The sequence below is a fragment of the Tenrec ecaudatus genome, chromosome 4 (assembly GCF_050624435.1).
Source record: "Tenrec ecaudatus isolate mTenEca1 chromosome 4, mTenEca1.hap1, whole genome shotgun sequence".
NCBI lineage: Eukaryota > Metazoa > Chordata > Mammalia > Afrosoricida > Tenrecidae > Tenrec > Tenrec ecaudatus.
This window is the reverse complement of record NC_134533.1, coordinates 116,514,322-116,537,160: the sequence shown is the minus strand read 5'-3', so window position 1 is coordinate 116,537,160 and position 22,839 is coordinate 116,514,322. Positions and strand designations below refer to the sequence as shown.

Here is a 22,839-nt window from a genome sequence, read left to right as displayed (position 1 = left end):
GCCAGCCAAGGGCCAGTGCTTCACCTCCGGGGCTGCCCTCTGCCCGAGTACAGGGACCCTGTGTTGTATGAAGAGACAAGGAGTGTAGAGAAATTCAGCAAGGAGCCTAGCACCCCAGAGAACTCTGGGTGCCTGCGGCTGTCTCAGGCCCGGGAAGGAGAAAGTGTTCGCCACTCCCCAGACAGAACCCCACCCAGGCTGGAGGGCAGGAGGGCCAGTGCCCAGCCCAGGAGCCAGCAGGAACCTCAGCACCCCCAGGCCACATCTCCACCCTGAGGCAGGGGCGGCATCCTGGGCAAAGCCAGCTTGCTGGCCATGGACAGAGAGCACAGCCCGCTGCCCCTCCTGGCAGTGCGCGCGGACTGCTGTATCCATTTCCCATTATGAGCAGCGGACCGAGAATTTACAGTGTAAACATCACATAGTAAAACATCTAACCTTTGCTCTGCTCCCTTCACCCACCCACACCAGCGAGCATTTGGCCGGGTTTGTTGGCTGAGAAAAATAATAACAAAATAAAATCGCTGGGCTCCAGCAAGCCTCGGAGTAGAGAGAACATCTGAGAGCGGCTGCTCATCAATTATTCAGCCCCATTCAGGGGACGCTCGGTCCTAATGAATTGAATCCGATGCAGTCTGTCTCAGCGACGCACTGGACGTGTTAGGAAGGCCGAGCGACAGTGTCTCCCGGGCCAGGAAAAGGAAACCGGCAGTGAGTGGTTGTGTGTGTGGAGGGTGTGTGTGTGTGTGTGTATTCAAATGTGTGTGATTCTACAGAGCGGAATCCATGTCCCAACCACCCAGCACCTGCTTACCACTCATAAATCAACCAAATGAGGGATGATGTGTTCGCAGGAGTGTATGTGTGCAGTGTACGTGTTCAGAGGAATGTATGTGTGTACAGGGTATGTGTTCATGGGAGTGCATGTGTGTATGCATGCCCACCTGTGAACACACCCCAGCCTCGCATCCCAGGGCCTGAAGTGTTCAGAAACTCGGTCTTAGGAGGCGCATGAAAACTCAAACCCACTGCCACCAGGTTGATTCCGACTCATAGTCACCCTTTGTGGGCTTTGTGAGGCTCAGCGTTTGCCAGCAGAGCCCCATCCTTTTCTGCAAGGAGCAGTGATGGGTTTGGGGTTAGCAGCCCAGCGCCTAGCCCTTTGATCACACCACCGGGCTCCTTAGAAGGGTGTAGTCACCTGTTTTCTTCCACCCAAGAGCCAGCATTTGTGTGAGGAACCCTGGGACCTGAGGTTGGCCTCTCCTCCAGCTTAGGTCCCTCTTCCCTGGTCCCTCCCGCCTCATTAGGATGCACTTTTGCAGAAGAACCCATCAGAGCTGATTAGGATCGCGCTGCTTGATTAGCTGACGTGCTGTTCCAAGAGCTTCCCAAGGAGGGGGATGGACGAGGTGCCCCCGGGCATGGCAAGAAGGCCCCCACTCTGGTGGGGAAGGTGACAGGATGGGCCCAGAGACAGCACTCCTGACTGCTGTACCCCTCCTGGGACAGTGCATCCCACCCTGAGGATCCCGGGTATAGAAAAGGGAAGGCGGGTGTAGGCTAGGGCACAAAAGTTGAGAGAGACTGGGAGCCGCTCTCCCACCCTCTGTGGGTCCCAGGGGTCCTAGCAGGGTGGGGGCAAACCCAGGATGCTCCAAGAGCTGGAAGAACAACTGCTGACTCCATTCCTTCTGGGACTGCGTGTCTTCCAGTGAATTGTTCAAAGGCTGAGCTGAGAAAAGCAGAACACACCACACAGGCGTGCACACACGTGCCTTTGCAGAGGGCTGTGTGCAGGAGTAGCCCTGTGTGTGCACACTGGCGCATGCATGTCTGTGTGGATATGCAAAAAGATGCACTCACAGTAGCCTGCTCCGACTTGCAGGCACACACAGAGACGAGTGGATATGCAGACTAGCCCTTAACAGCCAGCCCGTACAAAGGTTCCCTCCCTCCATGCCCTCCTGCATGCAGCATCCTGACCTGCAAGAGGCAGATGCAGGTGGCCCCTTAGGAAGGAGTGCCCAGGTGAGCCTGTGGTGGCCCAGCAAGGTGGGAGGAGCAGGGGGAGAGTGAGTGGGGTCCCCTGGGGCTGCCTGGGCTTGGGTGCATGAAGCACTGATGGACAGGAGAGAGCCAGACTGTGAGGAAGGTGTGTCTTGGGCTCCAGGCATCAGGGGAGATCCTTAGCTGGCTGCTCAGAGGCAGGCACAGAAACTCAACCTAGACTTGGCGTCTTTAGGGCCCCCAGTAGCTGAAAAATAATAGAGCATAAAAGTGTTTCTGGGCACACAGGCTGATGTTTAATGAACAAAACTGGGGAAGCTGCAACTGGGCCTCCTTGGCCAGGCAGAGAGAGAGGAAGCATCTCCATCCCTCATGGAAGCCTTCCAGGGCCACTCAGCAGGGACAAAACCGGGATACAGTGCACTCCCTGCAGAGGCTAAGGGGAAAGGACACACGCACACACTCAGACTGACACCCTCACTCCAAGGGTCCCCTTCCCCTCCCCACTACACACACACACACACACACACACACATCCCCTCCTCCCCAGCTGCTCAGCTCTGAGCTCCAGCAATCCCTCACTCTAGGCCATATGCTTAGAAGCCACGGTAGGTTTCCCCTACCCTGGGGAAGGGAAAGGGGGCTCTAGGATCGGGGGCTTGAGGGATTGTGTTGGCAGAAGTGGAGGTGTGGAAGGAACCTTGCTGGAGACCACAGCAAAGAGGCCCGAGAGGATCCTCGGGGCTTGGGGAATGGCCTGTGCTCAGGGAGGGGGACCACTCAGTCCATCGGCAGAGGAAGCCAGGAGCACAGGAGGAAGCATCCTCCTTACTGGACAGACTTCGTGATGGTGATGATGTATCCGCATGCCCCCAGCCCTGTGGCACTTACTGAACACCAGGTACCCCGAGATTCTGTAACTGCAGCTGTGCTCACAGCAGACCAACAGCCCTGCCCTCTGATGGGAGAGCGAGCAAGCATGCTACACGTGCCCTGGGTCTAGCAGGGCCTAGGGAGGGGTAAGGGTGAGAGTGTCAGGGGAGGCAGGGGTGGCTCCCGATCCCAAAACAGGTGACCAGGGAAGACTTTCCTGAGCCGAGAGAGTTACCCTTTTATGAGCTATGACTATTGGAATCTGGTGGTGTACGGGTCATGAGTTTGGCTACTAACCTCAAGGCCCACAGTTCAAAACCACCAGCTGCTCTGAGGGACAAAGACGAGACTCTCTTCTCCTGTAAAGAGTTTCAATCCCATAGGGCTCGTTCTACCCTGTCCAAGAGGGTCACTACGAGTCAGCATCGGCTCAGTGGCGGCGAGTGGTAGTTTACGTATGCTAGTGGCAGACCCTGAGATGTTCTGCTCGGGTCTCTCCACTTCATCGAGGAGGAAACTGATCCCAGAGCAACGGAGGTGGTGGCGAGGAAGCGACTGTCCCAAGTGCACGTGTGTGGCCAGGAAAAAGAGAGAAAGGAACATGGAAACCACTGTCACGCCGTCTATGGTAACTCACACAGGCCCTGTGCAGGGTTCCCGAGACGGCAGATGTTGATGATGGCCTCCTCAGACCACGAGGAACGGATGATGGATTTGAACTGCCAGCTTTGTGCTTCACGTCCACCACTCTACAAGGAGTCTGGAATCCAGGTGCCCTGGCTCCTAGACTTGGCTCTTCCCCACCCCATGCCACCTGTGCAGGAAAGCCCCAGTACCCTGCAGCTACCAGGCTCTGCTAGAAAGGGCAGGAAAGTAAAGCTCCCGGCTCTAGGACAGAAGATGAGAGTCGCTGTAAAGTGCTTATGGGCCAAGCCCAGGCTGCATGCCTGCAATCATGCAACGCTCCCCAGCAAGTGGCCGAGAGGCTTTCTGGATACCAGACACCAGTGTACATCCTGATCTTCTCTGGCCTCTTCTCCACTGTATACAGCCCCTTGCTGTGGTCCTGCATCCCCCAGAGCTGACCAGCCTAGTGCCAGCTTCTCTCTTGGTAAAGACAGTCATATGTCCAGAGTAGGACTTACACAGCAAAGTCCCTGAGGGCGTGGCATCCCTGCCCGCCCCTACTTCCAGGCTGACAGGCAGGGAAATGTTGGGCCTTGAGCAGGCAGGGCAGGGTGGGCTGCCGTAGCACAAGCACTCCCGGATGGTCTCGGACACAGAGGCCGCTTTCCTGCAGGTGAAGAATACACACGAGGTACTTTCAACCGGCCAGTGACCCCCTCCGGGGCATCGGTGATGCCCATGAATCAGAACACAGCCTGTATCTGGGTAGCTTCCAAGTGAACATAGCCCAGAGCTGCCACCTCCTGCTCCTCAGAGCCCACCCCACCCCTCCGCCCCAAAGCCTCCCCCCAGGAGTTTGCAACTGCAGGAAGGGCCCAGGACCCTCAGGCGCTCTTCTCCCTCGAGGACTTAGGGGATGTCAGAATGCTTGCCTAGAACCAGAGCCCTGTAAGCAGCTCCCACGAGGAGTTCCTGAGAGACAGCCGTCAGCCAGCAGCAAGCCCACATCGGCTGTGGGGTCTGCTGCTGAGACAGTCGTGTGACAGTAGACGGGAGTAAAGTGCTTTCTGGTCCTCAGTGTCCCACCGCACTGTCAAGTCCTAGGGACACTGAGCCAGCCCCAGTGGGTGCCAAGCCCCCAGGCACAGGCAGGTCTCTCTCCTTAGCTGGCGTCCCAAAAAAACACTGACGTCCTTCTGGAAGGCCAGAAGGAGAGACAGCCCCTCGCTGGCCTCTGCCCCCTGACTCAGCCTCTTCCCGCGCTCATCCCATGTCAGTGTTGCAGATGGGTGAGGCCACTTCCCTCCCCCATGAAGCTGTGGGCACTCAGCCAGATGGCACCCCTCTCTGCTCCAAAGGGGGCATCTGCGGCGTCCAGCCGCTGGGGAGTGCCTCACCCTCCCTACAAATGAGAAGCTCCTGCAGGTTCGGCCTGCATTTTCAGCACGGCCCTCCTTCCCCAGCCCACACGGAGCTTGCCTTCCCGGAGCAGGTGCTTCATAAATATTAGATGAATTCGTTAATTAATGAATTAACCTGCCTTAGTAACTTGTTCCAGTATCTAAATCCCTTCTAACGAAGAGAGGCAGTCTTCTTGCCGGAACTAAATCCAATCCATCTCTCAGCTTGCTCTGTCCTCAGCGGAAGTGGAATGTCTGGGCCGCCCATCCGGACATGGGACCACACTGAGCCTTCTCTGCCCTCGGCAGAACCTCCCCGCCTGGCTTTTCTCAGATGTCTTACTCTTCCCGTGCGCCCGTCCCAGTGCCCATAGGCTCTCAAACCACAGGAGCCAACTTTGGAGCTTCTAGAACAGTCGTTCTCAACCTTCCAAATGCCGAGACCCTTTCATACAGTGCCTCATGTAGGGGTGACCCCAACCAGACAATTATTTTCGTTGCTACTTCATCACTGTCATTTTGCTACTGCAATGTATTCATAATGTAAATATCTGATATGCAGGATGTATTTTCATTGTTACAAATTGAACATAATTAAACATAATTAAAGCATAGTGATTAATCGCAAAACAATATATAATTATAGATTGTGAAATATTTGTTTTCTGGTGGTCTTAGGCGAGCCCTGTGAAAGGGTCGTTTGACCCCGGAGGGGTCAAGACCCACAAGTTGAGAACTGCTATTCTAGAGCAAGGGCCTAAGGAACCCTGGTGCTGTGTGGGTTATACACTGAACTGCTAACTGCAAGGTCAGCAGTTCAAAACCACCAGCCACTCTCGGGAAAAAGGACAGGGCTTTCTACTCCTGTGAAGAGTTACAGTCTTGGAAACCTACAGGGGTGGTTCTACCCTGTCCTGCAGGGTCGCAAGGAGTCGGGCAGAGCACAACAGCAGGAGCCCCTGGAACATGGCAGTAACAGGCCATTCCTGAGAACAGGCTTCCAACAAAATCTATCTGGGAATAGCCAACCCCCAGGAAACCCTCCAAACACTACGGACAGTGGCCCACGCTAGATGTTGGGGTGAGGAGTGGCAGAGGCGAGCACGAGTCCCAGGAAACCTGGCTGGAGTGTAGAAGCTGGGTTTGAGCCCAGGTGAATCTGAAATCAGCTCTGGACTTGGCCAGTGGACCAGGAAGACATGTGGTAGGGGACAGAGTGAGGGACACCCAATGTGCTCGCATGGACACGGAGCTGGGGGTCTCGTGGTGTGCTGGTGGGGCATCTGTGGCTGGGAGAGATTCCTGGAAATACCCATTGGAGAGGAGTATAGTTTTCATCCCTAGTGCATGGAGAAAGCATTTAGTCCCCCACCCCACCCCCACCCCGCCCCAAGGCCTGGAGCACTGGTCAAAGACTCTCCCAGGACCCCAGGGGCTGTCCCCAGGGGTTGTTGAGTGTGTCTCATCTTAATACCTGTTCTTTCTCCAGGGGAAGTTTCCAGCTGAACCCTCAAATTTCTTGGGGGCACAGGGAGTGCCTCGAGCACACATATACCACCATTCATCCATGTCCTCTGGGCCCCATGCCCTGCTGTATCCTTCCTGGGTGAACATAGAGTAGCGGGTAGCAGCCTTCCAGGAGGTGTGGGCTGGTGCCTGGGAGAAGGCAGAGGCCTGTGGACAACCTTGTAATTTAATTATTTGACTGCAGAAAGGAGATCTCATCGACTGGGTGCTCATCCTTGTTAAGCTAATTGTCTGTCTCCTGCATGCTCGTCTCTCCCCCTACCATCACCCCCCTCCCCAACTTGCCGGGGAAGTCGCTGCGGCCTAATTGAGTTATCATGAAGATAATGGCTGGTGCTCTAGCCAGAGCGGGAAAGGAGGATCCCCCTCCAGTGGACTCGGTGACTCCAGACAGACCATCAGCAGCTGAGATGTGGGCAGGAGGGAGGGAGGGAGTGGGAGGGGGGTGCTGTGCCTGGATGAGCTTCCCTGTGGCCTCCCTCTCGGGTTTGCTGCTGCCACCCATAGGGAGCTGAGGCCTCTGGCCCGGGTGTTCCGGGGGTCTTCCTCAGACAGCAGAGAGTTGTGGTTCAGGGGGAGAATTCTCCCCACCCACCAGGGAGCTGGGGTCCAGCATCACCACTCCCACCATCCGTGGGGACCTCCGTGCTGCTGTGTGCTAGAGGTGTCAGTGAGCTTCCAGGGGAGCTACTACTCCCCAACACCAGCCAGTGCAGACCCTGTGGATCATGGGGGTCCAATCGGCGGTCCCTCCTGCAAAGGGTGTGGGCTCTGTTGTCCATGGGACCCCCGTGAGTCGGCGAGGCCAGCAATTCAGCTGGCAGCATGGTGGATTGGAGATGATACTGATCAGGTTTCAAATCCCACCATCGCCCCTCACGACCAGGGAGCCCAGGACTTATGGCTTCTCTCTGGACCTCCATTTCCTCCTCTGAGAAATGGGGACAGGGAAGCTCTCTCTTCCCATTACTGATTGGAGGACGCAGTGAGATCATGTGTGCAAAGCATCCAACAGAAATGACTAGTGTTATGAGCCTCCCCCCACCCATCTACCCACCGTCCCCGGCACTCATGGCTGGAAAGGGGTGGGCTGGGAGCTGAGAGCAAGAACAGCCTGAGGCTTGAGACCACAGCAATGGGGTGTGCGTGAAGGAACATGCCCCGCCTCCTTCTCCTGCTGCCTGAGCGCCACCTCTGCCCATCCCAGCTCCAGAGGCCGAGAGTTACCTCTCTGGGGTGAGCAGATGGGCACAGGGCTGACGAGGGGTGGCAGGGGAGGTGCCATGGCAGCTGAGCAGTGGGTCAGCAGAGACCTAGCAGGAAGCCTAAAGCCATGTACATCACTCCCCAGGATAAACGTAGAGCTCAGAATGAACTCAGGCTAGCCAAGCCCCTGAGCAGAGATGGCCGGGCCAGGTCAAGGAGGCAGTGCAGGCCTAGGTAGTCCTGGGGACTGGGGCCCAGGGACCCTTCCAAGGAAGCCAGGCCCTTCCACGAGAATGAAGGGGAGCATGTGACACAGGACAAGGGTGTCCTGGGGAGGCCTCCCAGAGTCCGCAGGTGGCCAAGCTGGAGCGAGTGGGACCCTGATGGCAGCATTTCTCTTGTCCCCTCAGTGCCCCCTCTAATCCAGCCCTTTGAGTTCCCACCTGCCTCCATTGGCCAGCTTCTCTACATCCCCTGCGTGGTTTCTTCGGGGGACATGCCCATCCGCATCACCTGGCGGAAGGACGGGCAGGTGATCATCTCAGGCTCAGGCGTGACCATCGAGAGCAAGGAGTTCATGAGCTCCCTGCAGATCTCCAGTGTCTCGCTCAGGCACAATGGCAACTACACCTGCATCGCCAGCAACGCGGCGGCCACTGTGAGCCGGGAGCGCCAGCTCATTGTCCGCGGTGAGTGGGAGGACCCAGCCTGGGGGAGAGGGAGTAGTTTGGGGATGGGCATAGACATGGGCAGCTCTGGCCCACTGGCCTCTAGATCATGCATGGAAGTCACAGGTTCCTGGGAAGTTGGCTCCACCCAGCAAGGCCTCTGCAATCTAAAGGTCCAGACCTCTTATTTTCCAGGGAAGGAGACAGAGATCCTAAGGCAGGGGAAAGCTGGTGTGGGTTAGGGGCGGGGGGTGTTGCGGGTTGGTGGGTGGTACACCCATTTGCTCAGTCCTCGGGAGGGTCAGGATTAGAACTCAGAACTCTCAACTCCCAGCCCAGGACTCAGTCCATGTGCTCAGCATCTTGGTTTCCGGGAGCAGCTGGCCCCATCTTTGGAAGGGTCCAGGCAGGACTGAGAATGGCTGGAAGATGCTCGAAGTTCCAAGAGGCTTGGCAGTGACTGAGATGAGCGATCTTACCCTGTTGCCCCTCTTTTGGCAGTGCCCCCCCGATTTGTGGTGCAGCCCAACAACCAAGATGGCATCTACGGCAAAGCTGGGGTGCTCAACTGCTCCGTGGATGGCTACCCCCCACCTAAGGTCATGTGGAAGCATGCCAAGGGTAAGCCCCTGGCTCCACCAGAATCACTAAGCAAGACCAAGGGAGTGGAGGGGGCTGGACCTGATCTCTGCCCATAGCTCCTGCTCTTCCTGATCTCTGCCCACAGCTCCTCCTCATCCCCCATCCTGAAGTTCCACCCTTTCAGCATTCCCTGCTTCTCACCGAGCAATCTATTCTGGCAGCTAGATCCTTCCTGGAGCCCAGCTTTACCCGCAAGGATCTGGCTCAGCCCTGTGCCAATTTCTTACCCTAGACTGTGGCTGTGGCTGACAGTGGTGGCATGGGAAGGGGGTGCCACAGGCCCCACCTTGAGGGTGGCTGTCCTCTTCATAAGACCAGCCACCTGCCACTGAGGGCCCAGGCTTTACTCTGTGCCAGTAACTGAGTGACCCAAAGACAATGCCTTCTTCCTTGCCAGAAACGCACTTCAAAGAGGCTCAGAGCCATCAGAGGCATTGACCTTCATAAGACCCTAGAGCTGGAGCAGGCCTAGACCTCAGTGAGGGTCTGCCCTGCTGCCTTGGAGGACTGGCGTGGGCTCCTGGCCTGTGTGGACTATAGGACCTGCTACAAAATGACCCCAGATCAGCAAGTGGAAGATGCCGGGACCATTCGTGGGGGCACTCTTGTCCACCCAGAGTACAGCCCCTGCTAATCGCTGCCTCCTTGCAGGGAGTGGGAACCCCCAGCAGTACCACCCGGTACCCCTCACCGGACGCATCCAGATCCTGCCAAACAGCTCGCTGCTGATCCGCCACGTCCTGGAGGAGGACATCGGCTACTACCTCTGCCAGGCCAGCAACGGCGTGGGCACCGACATCAGCAAGTCCATGTTCCTCACTGTCAAGAGTGAGTTCTGCCCCGGCCCACCCCCCAGTCACACTCACTCGTGCCACGCCCATGCCTGCACTTACGCCACTACCCCACAGGCTTCCTGTCTGTGAAGGAGAAGCTGGGCTGAAGGGGGCAAAGGTTCTCTCATTTTTAAAAGGGGGTCTCAGCCTCTGAATTCCCCAACCCAACTCACGCAATCATGAGAAAGCACCGTGTGTGATGGCGTGTCCCATGCCCTTCTTTCTCGGTGTTGGCAATTCAGTCTGAGTAGTCATACGAAACAGGTGTTTCCATTGCTTAATGGACACCTGCTCCTCTGTAAAGGACAGAGCCCAGTGGCACAGTGGGTTAGGAGTTAGGGCTGCTAACTGCAAGGTCAACCATTTGAACCCACCAGCCACTCCACTGGAGAAAGATGAGGCTTCCCAGCCCCGGAAACCTACAGGGGCAGTTTGACCCTGTTCTGTCTGGTCACTATGAGTCAGCATTGCCCGACGGCAGGGAGTTTGTGTGTGTATTTAAGGCAGCCCTGGTTCATGCAGCAGTTGTGCATTGGGCTGCTAACCCTAAGACCAGCAGTTCAAAACCACCAGCTGATCCAAGGGAGAAAGACAGGGCTTTCTGCTCGCGGAAACAGTTTCAGAGACCCACGGGGGCAGTTCTAGTCCACCCCGAAGGGCCCCTCTGAGTCTGGATCGACTAGACGGCCCTGGGCCAGTGTGGTGAGTGGCTTGTATTCAACCTGATGATCGCTGAGAAAAGAAGGCTCTGTGCACGCATTGCAGAAGAATGACCTGAGCTCTCATTTCAGACCTGGCTCGATGATCTCTGTGACCTTGAGCGTGCCACTACACTCCACTCCAATTTCCTCACCTGTTCCAGTGGCTCATGCCCAGCCCGCCCGCCTCACTGCATGGTTATAAATAACACAGCGGCTAATCTAGAAAGGGGAAGATGCTTTGTGAGGAGCAAGGGAGCACGGGGGGTGTGCCTTCATCTGCAGAGTCCCAGGACCCAGATCTGGCCCTGCGGGTGCATCCACCTGCATTCTGTAAGCCACATGCAGATATTCCTGCCGGGTCGGCCTGTTCCTTTCCATCTCAGAGTGCCGCATAGTGGGTCTGGGAATCGTGTCTGGAAGAGAACATGTGTGTGGCCCTAAGTCAGGCCATGGGCGAGGGGCCTGGGAGGGCAGGGGTGAGAGTTTGAGCTTTGGTGTAAACCAGCCAAGTATGAATCTGGGCTCTCACTCACTGCCATCGGGTCCATTCGCGTTCCTAGTGCCCCTGTAGGACTGGCCCGGTGGACTTCTGAGACTATAGTGCTGGACAGACGTAGAATTCCTCCTCTTTGTCCTTCAGAGAGGCTGGTGGTTTCAAACTAGTGACCTTGAGATTAGCAGCCCAACTTGGACCCCACTAGGCCACCAGAGCTGCGTTACCATGTAACTTTCATTGGCTGCTTGACCTCACTGGATCTCAATGGCACCTAGCCGGTTATGGTTTATGGGAAGAGTTGGTGGCAGTGGTGGTGGTTACCAAACCAACACCAAACTCCTGCCATGGAGTCCACAACAACTCACAGCCTCCCCTTAGGGCAGGGTAGAATGAACGGCTCCTGTGAGTGTCTCTGTGGGAGCAGAAGCCTCATCTCGCTCCCGAGGCGCGCTGGTCATTTCAAACCGCCAGCCTGCCGTTAGCAGCCCGCCCCCCACCCCCAGAACCACTAGCGACCGTCAAATGATGGCAGCCCGGTGCACCGGGACCCATGGGGTGCGCTGGCTGATGTGGGGAGGTCAGCCGGCTGTGCCCTAGTCCTCAGGGGTCTGGAACCTCCACCAAAACATCTTCCCCAGTGTCCCACTGCCATCGAGTTACTCCGACTCAGAGCTACCCTGGAGAGCACGTCTGAGGCTGCAAAGAGGAGCCCTGGTGCCTTAGCAGCTACACGTCAGGCTGCCAACCACAAGGTCAGCAGTTCAAAACCACCGGCTGCTCCGAGACAGAAAGATGAGGCTCTCTACTCCCATTAAGAGTTTCCGACAGGGACAGTTCTACCCTGTCCTATCTAGTCTCCACGGGTCAGAATCAACTCAATGGCTGTGAGCCAGGCGATGTACTTTCAGGGAAGCAGAGAGCCTCATCTTTCTCCGGCAGGGCGGCTGGTGGGTTTGAACTGCTGACCTTGCAGTTAACAGCCCGACGCATGACCCACAACACACAAGTCTCCACTGACAGGCTGGTGGGGGCTGCACTGAGGTTCATCCACTGGGAATCCAAAGGGTCTCCCCCGTGGGAGGTGGCAGATGGACCCCTGAAGCACCGTTGAGCCTGTGTGGGGAGGAAGTCAGGGAATATTCATCACGCAGCCCCGGTGGGGCCATGGAACATTTAGCCTCCAGCTTGCTTGTCCTTCAGAGCCGTCTTCCCAGGACACGTGTAGGAAAGACTGCTCAGAGCAGGGCCCTGCGTGCGGTCGGCCTGCCGTCTCCCTGGAGTTCCCCTTGTAAGAATCATAGCCTCTTTATCGCTTGCCAAAGCCCTTGTTCAGCTCAGCACAAGACAGGGAAGCCCTGGCGATCGATGCTCGGGGAGCTGCGGGCGCCGGAATCCCCGCCCTGGGGAGCCGCTTCCCTCAAACTATCAAAAAGCACTTTGTCCTTAATAAAACCAGGCAATCAATCTACATCCCTCCGCCAGGGACAACTTCCACTAATTCTGCCTGCGTGAGGCAGGAGCCACCGCAGGCACCTCGTGGCCTATCCTGGGCACATGATCATTATCTCCCTCCCCACTGTCACCCTCAGATATGCTGTCTGTCTTTTCTTCTCCTCTTCCGTCTGTCCATCCTTCTTTCCTTCTAGCCTTCTATGTTTGGTGTTTGCTCTTTTTCTCCGAGGTGGGGTGTTCGGTTGAGCACGTATGGCCGTCTGCTGTGACCCGGGGCTTCCCTGTGGGGATGAGGGGACATGGTGAAAGACAATGCAGTGTCCACGCCGGGCAGAGGCTGGGAAGTTCTGAGCCTTTCAGAGAAAGTGCATCTTGTAAGCAGGGCAGCCTCCTGAGAACTTCTACTGCACAACATCAGACACACACACGGGGGGTGGGGGGGGGGAGAGAGAGAGATAGAGAGAGAGAGAAGGTATCCTCTGGTCCCTGCCCACCCCCTCCATTACCCATGGAAAAGGGGGGGAATATCATGCCCAACCCATGTCTTGTGGGCAGAGTCTAGGCCTGGTTCCTGCCTCTCCCCCTCGCGCCCTAATTTCAGCTGCTTGTCATCCTCATTTGCCTCCCTCCACAGTAGGGCACACACTCTCTTTTCTGACAGCTTCCAGTCTCTCAAACACCTCCAGGTCACGTTTTCCCACTCACTGCACTTCCCCGGGCACACTCCACCTGTCGACACCCAGTGTCTCTCACCACCACCACCCCCCTCACTCGCTCCGCCAGCCTGGGCCCCTGCGCCCTCGCCCCCACACCCTCCCGTCCCACAGACACCTTCCCACCCCTCACACACCTTCATCTGCCGTGCTGTTTGCCGGCTGCCCTCTTACACACATCCTCTCTCCCACACCTTACACACACACACACACACACATGCCCTTTCTCTAACATACGTGCCCCATCCCTCCCAGCCCCACTCTTCCTCAGCTGCACCAGGGGCCATCAGGGGAGGACACGGGGCTCAGGGCAGCTGAGGCTGTGGACGGCTGAGCCTTACAAGGACCCCCCGCTGCCTGGAGTGGAGAGTCGGTCTTCCGTGACAGCCTCGTCTTGCGACAGTGCCTGGTTTGAGAACTGCCGTGTGTCTGCCCCAGAGCATCCACTGTCAGCTGTGCCCTCTCCTGACCTCCACCCTTCCTCCCCCGGCTCACCCCTACCTGGCTCGGGTCTACTTTCAAGTTCAGCAGGGAGGATCTCAGAGACCTGGACATATGGTCATCAAAGGAACCAGGGGTGGGAAATCTTCCCTGGACATCCCTTTACCCATCTCGGACTCTCCCACTCAACAGCCAGCAGGGGCTTAGAATTCCGCCACGGGAGTTACTGTTCCCAGGACATTTAGAATCTTGAAGGGGAACTAGACGTAGCCCCTAAAGAACTATCGTGCATAAAAACAGCGCTCCGCCTGTGGCTGCCCCGGGTACTAACGGTGCTCCAGGAGGGTTTCAGGGCTGTCCGTCTTCAACTGGAAGCCGTTTTCCCAGCGTGTCTCCTGTGGTGTCGCTCGCTGGGTTTGAACCACCAACCTTGAGGTCAGTAGTCAAGTGTAAACTATGTGTACCACCCAGGAACCCTCATACCCAAAACAGGTGTCTTAAGAAGCAACAAATGGTGTGATCTGAGGAGACTGGGGTGGGAGTAATTGATTCTAACTAATCAAATCAAAAGCCACCCATCATCTCTCAGGAGAGCTTGGAGGAAGGGGAAGATTTTGACTAACACCAATGGGGTGGAGGTCATTCCATCCCAGAGAAGAGAGACAGCCCAAGAGAGGGGGTCTGTACTCTGGAAGGCCCCTGAATGCTATCTACTGAGTGGGGACTCAGGGTGTCTGTGGGTGGGTGAGGAAGAAGATGGATGGGGAGAATGAAATTTGAGGTGCTTACAGCCTTTGGACGCAAAGCGGTTTCTTTCTATGTAGAGTTGACGATTGATACCAGGCACCAAATCAGAGGCCCCCAGAGCTAAGGAGTCTTTACAAATCAGAATTCCAGAACTGGTTCTTGGAGAATTGCCATGCATCTCCACCCCCACCCTCACCTCCCTACCCCACCCCCAACCCCCGCCCGGGAGCTAAGCATGTGGGTCAGCGGGGCACATGGTTTTCCAGGTCTCCAGACATCCAGGATAGTGGACAGCACCGTCCGAGTGTCAGTGAGGGCTGAGCCCAGAGCCCACCTTGCCTGGAGTCCAACACGTTGCAGCTCACCAAACAGCCCCACCCCACCCCCAGCCTTGCCTGTGAGGTTGGCAGTTCCGCCTCTGTGTGCTCACCGTTTGGGGGAAGAGCACACGCAGACTCCACAGACTGGGTATCGGACCCACTGGCCGCATGTCCTTGCATTGTTCCTCCCCCCGCCTCCCCTCCTCCCCCTCCCCTTCCCGGGCCTCAGGTTCCTCATCTGCGTGGTAGGAGGCCTGGGCTAGCACCTCTTCGCCAGCTGAGCTCAGGCCTCCTCCAGCTCAGATGAGCTAGGCTTCTAGTCATGTGCGTGCTCTTTTCAGGGCGCCAGGCTGCCTCCCAGAGGAGCCTGCTTGAAACTACACATGGTTAACAAATGGCAACCCCAGATTCTAACCGAGCTGGCCCTGCAGCTGCCTTTTACATTTTCAAGAGCGAGAGTTAATGACCAAAAGGAGGAGGAAGAAGAGGAGGCAATTCCTCTTCCAGCTGACTGACACATGGGAGGGAAAACAAAGCCTCTTCAAAGAGACTACTTTCACAGGAGGCAAGCACAAGGCCAAGCTGCTCTGTCTGGGGCTGAAGGGGGATGGCTGTGATTTCAGTGCCACCATCAGGTGTCACTGCCTCCTGGGACTGTGACCCGATCTGCCCTCCCCCCCTCCCATGCAACAGGTTCTGTCACCTCCCCCAGTGGGCTCCACTTTGTGAGGATTGCAGACAGAGCCCCACGGCCAATTAGACCTGCTTAAAGGCCCTTTGTTTGGCTTGAGTTTGGGTTTGTTTGTTTAGCTAAATGTCAGACCAATTAAAGTGAGAGTCGGGAGCACTTGGAGCACAAACAGGGAGCACGCGCCCAGCTGCAGAGCCTCTGGAATCCAAGGGGGAGAGAATGGGGCCAAACCCTAATAGGGGGTCGGGGCCCGGGCATGGGAATGCAGGGAGCTGGGCCCGAAGAAGGAAGCTCCTGGGCCAGGGCAGACCAGTATGTTAGGCTGGGTTCTCTAGCAGAGAAAGCCCAGTGAGACCTGTATATGCAAAGAGAGCAAGAGAAAGAGATTCATTTCAAGGAAATGGTCCATGTGGTTGTTAGGTTGTTACGTGGCAAGTCTTAGATCTGTGAGTCGCCCATCAGCCGGGAGGCTTGGCTGGAGTTCAGAAGTCAGAATGGTCGTGGGGGCCGACAGGTCAGACAGCGGCAGGCTGCTGGCTCACAGGGCTGCAGGAGCTGACACATCTGGAGAGCTATAAGTCAGAAGGTAGATCGCTGACCCGTGTCCCCAGAATCAGAGGTCAGGGGATTCTGAGTCCGATGAGAGACCAACAGAGAGCACCCTTTGCCAGGATGTCCCTATCGTTTGACTGCAGACGACACCCCAAAAGAACTCCCCCTTTCAACTGATAGGCTGCTCACATCAGATTTCAGAGGGCAATTTATATCACACCTGCCAAACCACTGATAATTATAACCTGGCCACGTTGATACATAATCTAAACTATCATGACCAGGTCATCTGCGAGGGACTTGTCATTGGCACGGAGATCAGAAGGTCCCAACCTGGGAACAGGCAATCATCGCTGTCATTTCAACTAAACACAAAGGAACTCCTGCGAGCCACAGGCACCGCGCTATGTGCTCCTGACCCCAGATCTAGCGAGCCTCCAGCCCTGCCCCTCCTACAATGAGTCTATGGGCTCAAGGAGAGACTTACTTGTGGGCTACCGAACTTCCTTTCTTTGTAGGCCATACTCGGGGTACTCAGGAAATTCCCTTCCCGCCTACTCTGAATGTCCTCCTGGGACCTGCCCTGGCCATTCCCTCCAAGGTCGAGGCTGCTGCCCAAGGGATGGCAGTCTGCAAGCATGTGCAGAGACCTGCACATGGGAGCGGATATCCACATACATGGTCTTAAGTACCGCAATGCAGCGAGGTTAGAAAACACTTGTCTACAGTTGAGTGTGTTTCCTGGTGGTGGGTCATGATTCTCCTCTGGACTGAGGCTCCTCGAGGGCCCAACTGCCTCCCCATCACCACCACCCAGCCACTTCCCACTATAGGAATTCCTGCTTCCAGAGCCCAGTGGGACACCTTTGCCCACTAGCCCGTTGCTGCTGGGAATGTCAGGCTGGCTGGCCGCCCATGAACCACTGGTGTTAGGTTTCTGGAGTGGGTCAGACATCGGTTCTTGGCTTCACACGCTGAAAGAATGCACACTGGACCCCGTTTGGTAATCCAAGTGGGTTTTTTATGAAGGATGGGATAAGTTTCAGGTTTTACAGTCTCCAGGGGTTCATGACTGGGCCCGAACAGGCACGTGGAAAAGAGCACCCATGTGTGTGGAACTGGGTGAAGGGGGGTCATCCCGGGAGGCCAGAAACCCAACAACCCTAGAGGCTGAGAAGATGTGGGCCAAGAAGCTGTGGGCCCCAAGTAGGCCCGGAGTGGGCCATTGTGCACCCACATAGGGGAGAGAGACCAGGAGCAGGGTAAGAGAGTGTTCCAGAGCATGCTCCCTGCCTTAATTCTAGCCCACCTGGTATGGTTGAAGGTATTGGTTGACCCCACTGGCTGAGTTAAGCCCACCTGGCTGAGGTCATGAGTCTGGACCTGGTTTGGACCACCCAAGTGTACCTCCTGCCTGACTTGGGGGCTTGAGTAGGACCATGCTCAGTTTGGGGTCTTCATCGACATTCAATGGTTGCCTGATTTCTTTCCAGCCTCCTCTCTGGGGGCCTTTGCAGGCACGGGAGGGACAACCCCCCATCCCTAAGCTGCCTGCCTAACAGTGGTGAGCACCTGGCAGACAGCACAGTGGCAGAGGATGTCTGGGCTCTGGTCAGACTGGCCTGGGGTCCCTCTGCCTGGCCCCAGCTGTGTGGTTTGGGGTAGAGCCATTGTTCTCCCCACCTGGGTGGCGGGCAGTGATTAGCCTCACCTTCCCAGACTCAGGGAAGCTGAGAGGTCCCCACTCTGACCTGTGCCAGGCTAGGGTCTCCTCGGCAGACCTGGGCCTGGCCTGTGGCCTCTGGTGGAGAGAAGGCAGGGAGGAGCAAACCTTTCCACTGCCACGATTACCCAGCCAGCTCTCCGCCGCCCTTACTGGTTTCCAAACTCCATAGAGTCAGGAGAGCACTTTGTCTCCTGGTTCACCCCATTCCAGATTGCCTAGTGAGCAAGGTAAGCACAGGCTGATTTGTGCTTGCTTACTAAGCTGCAGTGAGCAGGGTCACATTTTTGCCCACCACATCCAAGATTCTGGTTCTCAGTCGAGCAGACATCTGTCTCTCTCTCAACCCCACAGCCCCTTCCCAGAGAATTAAAACCTCTTTTCAAATGTACGATCCCTGGTGGGGACAATGGACCCAGTCAGATGGTGGGGAGGCCACATGTGAAACTGTTCACTACAGTTTAGTAAGAGAGCTCGCCGAAGCCTATGCTTACCTTGCTTGTTAGGTAGCCCTCCCTTATTCACACCAAGGAGAGGAGAGGGTGGACACACAGGTCCTCTCTTGGGTCAGGCTACCCATGCAGCTGTCCCTTCTGGGAACAAGACGCAGCAAGTCCTCCTGTGCTCCCACCAGGGGGTCTGCAGGGGTGGGCTAGCCCAAGGAGGCTGCTGCCCTAGCATCCCACCACTGCCACAGCACACACACCACATCTGGATGACCTTACAGGACAGGAACGTGTGTTCTCGCAGGTGAAGAGGCTGGAATTCCAAAGTCAGGGCACGGGCTCTACTGGAAGTCCCTCTGTCTCCCTCAGTGTACGTGCATGCCTGTGTGTGTGTGTCTGCATGTCTGTCTCTCCTTTGGGGAAAAGATTTTTTTTGTATCTCTCAAAGTCATAGCTACAATGCTTCTCATTTCCATGGCAATCGGCGCCTGGCTTCCTTCTGCATCTTCTCTTTTTATAACTCAGAAGAGATTAGGTTTGGGACCCAGCCTTCACTGACCTGGCCGCAGAACAGGATTCAGCCACAGGTACAGAGGTTAGGATTCCAACCCATAAGTTGGACGGATAACAGAGTCCCAAAGAGAGTAGAACATTTGGGGGACAGAAAGCAGACCAGGAAGACAGATGTCCTGGTCTACCTTCCTAGTGTCCCCCAGTGCTGGTGCTATTGTCAGCATTGTTCGCAGCTGCCCTTGAGTCCACCTCTGACTCATGGCAGCCCCATGCACCCTGGCATCGGACCACTGTGAGCCACCGGGTGTCAGTGGCTATACCTGGGGACTGTCCTCTCCTCTCTGCGAGACCGTTTGCTCCTCTGTCCAAAGGAGTCATTGCCTGTTCCTTCCCCTCTGCTGTGTCATGAGCAGAGACGAGCCGTGCTCCCCATTCCACCAGAAGGTTGTCGGTGACCAGTTCCTCCAAAGTGGACACCCGAGTCCTTCTCCGTAGGCTGGACTCCGCCTGGAGGCTGTGCTGAAGGCAGTCCACTTTGAGTGAACATACGGTGAGACAGCTCCCAGCCTCACGGCAGCACACAAGCCCCACAGACCAAACGGACAGGGTGGTACCTACGGCAGCTGTGGGTCAGCACCAGCCTGACGGCACCTCATTCTACCACACCAATGGGGAGCCAGCAGGGCATGTGCTGCCCATCCTAGGACCCACCTTTCACAAGCTGTAGCCCGAGATGCTCCTAAGTTTTACTGAAAGGATTTACCAAAGAAATGTGCTTTCCCACCCCCGGTGCCAGCAGCATGCAGGAGCACACTGTGTCCTGCCTCAAACCCGGCCCCAAAGGGGCCTCTGTACCAAGGTTTCCAAGGAGGCACAAATGTCCCCAGAGGGACTGAGCCCCCTCCCAGCCCCTCTTCCCTCTCATCACCATAACAACCCAGGCCCCCTGACAGGAGGCCCGATGCAGACATCACTCTCAGTTTACAAGGGCCTATCCCCACGGGTCTCATTTGGGCCCTTATCTCCTTCCTAAAAACACCCTACCACCACTTCATCCTCCACCCCCTGCATGAGAACCGAAGCTTCCAGAGGGGACTGGGCTCCAAGGTAGCATGCGGGCCCTTCCCCAGGTCCAGCACACCCAAGGAATGACGAACCACGCACATTCCACACGTCAACCAGGACAAAGGTGCCGGCCAAACCAGCCGAGATGCAGAGGCAAGGGTACTGTGGAAAGGGGGCTCACTTTGGTAGCTAAGCAGTGTCCACTGTAGGCCGTTAGCCAGCGCAGACTTGACTCCCAGCCAGCCCTGGGGCAGAACTGTTGGAAGCCTGACTGAATGGCATGGCCCTCATTGCTGTCTTGAGTCTGACTCATAGCAGCCCCATGTCAGTCCCACACAAGCTCTTTCAAAGACTGCTTTCCAGGAGTAGCGCTCCTCCACGCAGTCCTTCCGAGGCACCTCTCAGTGGACTCGAACCCCCCACCCCTGGTTAGCAGCCAAGCACATTAGCCATTTGTGCCTTTCTGAAGAAGTCTAGGGACTTTTTTCTGAGCAGGAAAACAAAATCACTGCCATTGAGTCGATGCCAACCCAAAGCGCCCCTTCCGGACACGTAGAAACGCCTCTGTGGGTTAACAAGAAGCATAACCATTCACAGGCGTCAAAAGCCTTTTCTTCCTCCTGCAGAGTGGCTGGTGGTTGCCCAACACGTAACTACTCTGCCCCCAGGGCTCTCTGAACAGAAGGGACAGAATAAAGTGGCTGATTGAAAGCCCTGAACACCCATCATTTACATCCTACGGCTGGCGGCTGCTTTCAGACGACACGGGCAGAGTCGAGAAGTTGCAACAGAGGCTGTCCGACCCGCAAAACCACTGCCAACAAATGGATGTGGCTCATAGTGTTCCTGAGACTCTCATCTTCCTCCCAAGGAGCGGCTAGCAGGTTCCAAAAGCTGACCTTGAGGTTGACAGCTGAACAAGTAACCCACTACACCACTGGGGTTCACAAGGCCTGAAAGAGAAGGTGTGTCTTCCCGGCACTGACCCTGAGGAATCTTCCAGGTGGTCAAGGACAGATGCCGTTGCCTTCTGCTGTTTGCTGCCGGGCGCTTCCTTGTCATCGAGCCGGGAGTAAAATACTGCCCACCTCTAAGGGTTCTGGAGGGAAGGACTGAGCGAGATGACTCACATAAAGCATGAACCAGTACCGCGCAGAATACGCCTTCCGCAGATGTTCGCTGTGGTGGTGGTGCAGTGGTTCCAAGTTGGGCTGGTAACCAAAAGGTCAGCAGTTTGAACCCACCAGCCGCACTGAGGGGAACGATGATGTTTCCACTCCCTGAAAGAATCAGAGTCTTGAAGGACCACGGTGGGGGTTCTACCCGTTTCATAGGCTCGCTGTGCGTCAGCATCAACTCCAGGGCAGGGAGTTTGGTTTTCATCATCTTTCTGCTGTTGTGGGGAAAGCAGAAAACCAGAGGTGGGGAGAAGCAAGTCCCCGCCCTCATCTGAGTGTACTCGCTCCCCTGCACTCGGCGCGCCTCTGCCCGTGACCGCAGGAGGAAAGGAGTGCACCCATGAGAGAGCTGCAGAGGATGAGGCCTAGTACTGGGCCCATGCAGCAGAAGCCTGTCGAGATGGATCCAGTGTGAAACCCCCACCGAGCTCCAGGTCACCCCTTCCTGTCCACACTGTTCCTGAGGGCTCCCCTTCCCATCCCCTCTCGGCACTGGACGGCTGGGCGTCTAGGGGCCCCCAGCTCCCCCGGCTGATTGCTGCCATGCAATTTGAATTAATCTCATGCTTCAGGTGGAGCTTGGCTAATCAAGGACGACAAGAAACCGACGTGGGCGCAATCAAATTAACAACACTGTAGCCCTGGCTCTTTAAGGAGGCAAACACAAAGGCTGTGCCAGAAGGCACCCCCACTGGCAGCCGTCCCAGGGGAGGCTTGGAGCTGCACTGCCCAGGCGGGGGACAGCGCTCCACACGCACACACTGCCACCCACCTCCCCACATGCCAGCACGGCCCCTTTGTGACAGGCTTATCTCACCCTACCAAACGGGGCTCTGTTCTTGTAGGGATCTTGTTAACAAGGAGCAGAGACAGAGCCTTGAGAGCTGGAGAGGGGTGGGCTGCACTGGGAGAAGGGAGGGGCCCACTCACCTCTCCCAGGGTGCATGCCTGTAATCCTTACACAAACAAAGGGGACCAGGCTCTGAGCAGAGGCGCTGAATCCTCCCCTGAGACGGTGGGGTGCAGAGCTCACCCCAAGGTTTCTGTGCACTCGCTGCTCCTGCAAACAGCCCTCCCAGAAAGGCGTCGGCATAGCTGGCGCGTGCTTTCAAAGAGTCTCAGTGGTACTCTACAGGCATTGGCATAGAGGTTACATACGTGTCTGCTAACGGCGAGGTCAACAGTTTGAAACCACCAGCCGCTCGATGGGAGAAAGAGGAGGCATGCTACTCCCGTGAGCATCTCAGAAACCCACGGGGCCAGTTCTGCCCTGTCCTGTCAGGTGGCGATGAGTCAGAATGGACTTGGTGGCAGTGAGTGTGGGGTCTGGGGTGGCACCCTGGGTTAGGCATTGGGCTGCAACCTCAGAGTTGGTGGTTCAAGCCCACCAGCTGGAAAGATCCACAGCCTGGGAGACCCTAGCCAGGGATCAACGCAATGGCGGTGGGTTTGGTCTGGGTTGGTTTTGAGCATCTTTTTAGCAGAGCTTCATGCGGATGGTCTCTGTTCAGCCTCTCTGGAGGATGATGGAGAACTGACTGTGGCTCTCCCTCCAGCCCATTGGATTTGATGCCCTTCTGCCCAAGGCAGGGGGTAGGACCAGAGAGCCTAGAAGAAGACACTGAGGCAGGTCGGGTGGGGACAGCATCCAGTAGATGGAAGTGGAAAAGCGGGACCATCCAGCTGTGTGGTTCTTCCCGGAGACCGCACAGATGTGAGGCAGAGCTCCAGCTGAGGGGGCTCTTTTACATCAGAGCCTCTGGGATGGAGCCTGCCCGACAACATTGTGTCAACTTCCCCAGGAGATTCCCAAGTGGGCCCCTGCCTGAGAACCTGTATGTGGATCCACTGCCTCATGGGGAAAGTCAGGCACAGACTTAGGAACTGAACAAGCCCAAACCCCAGACCAGTCAATCTTTTCCCGGAAGCTGGAAACTTGCATCCTGTCCCTGGGCCACGGTCTCCTGCCCATCCTGACCAACACATCACATTGGAGTCTTTAACTGGATGCCCTG

At 56.4% G+C, this 22,839-nt stretch overlaps 1 protein-coding gene across 1 annotated transcript in view; it reads left to right on the top strand.

Moving 5' to 3' along the window:
• DSCAML1 (DS cell adhesion molecule like 1) overlaps window positions 1–22,839 on the top strand; it is a 391,665-nt gene that overhangs the window by 301,308 nt on the left and 67,518 nt on the right. The window contains exons 10-12 of the mRNA XM_075547828.1: window positions 8,054–8,332; window positions 8,813–8,932; window positions 9,605–9,781. Coding sequence (XP_075403943.1) covers window positions 8,054–8,332; window positions 8,813–8,932; window positions 9,605–9,781 — 576 coding nt within the window. The remainder of the gene's footprint in view (window positions 1–8,053; window positions 8,333–8,812; window positions 8,933–9,604; window positions 9,782–22,839) is intronic.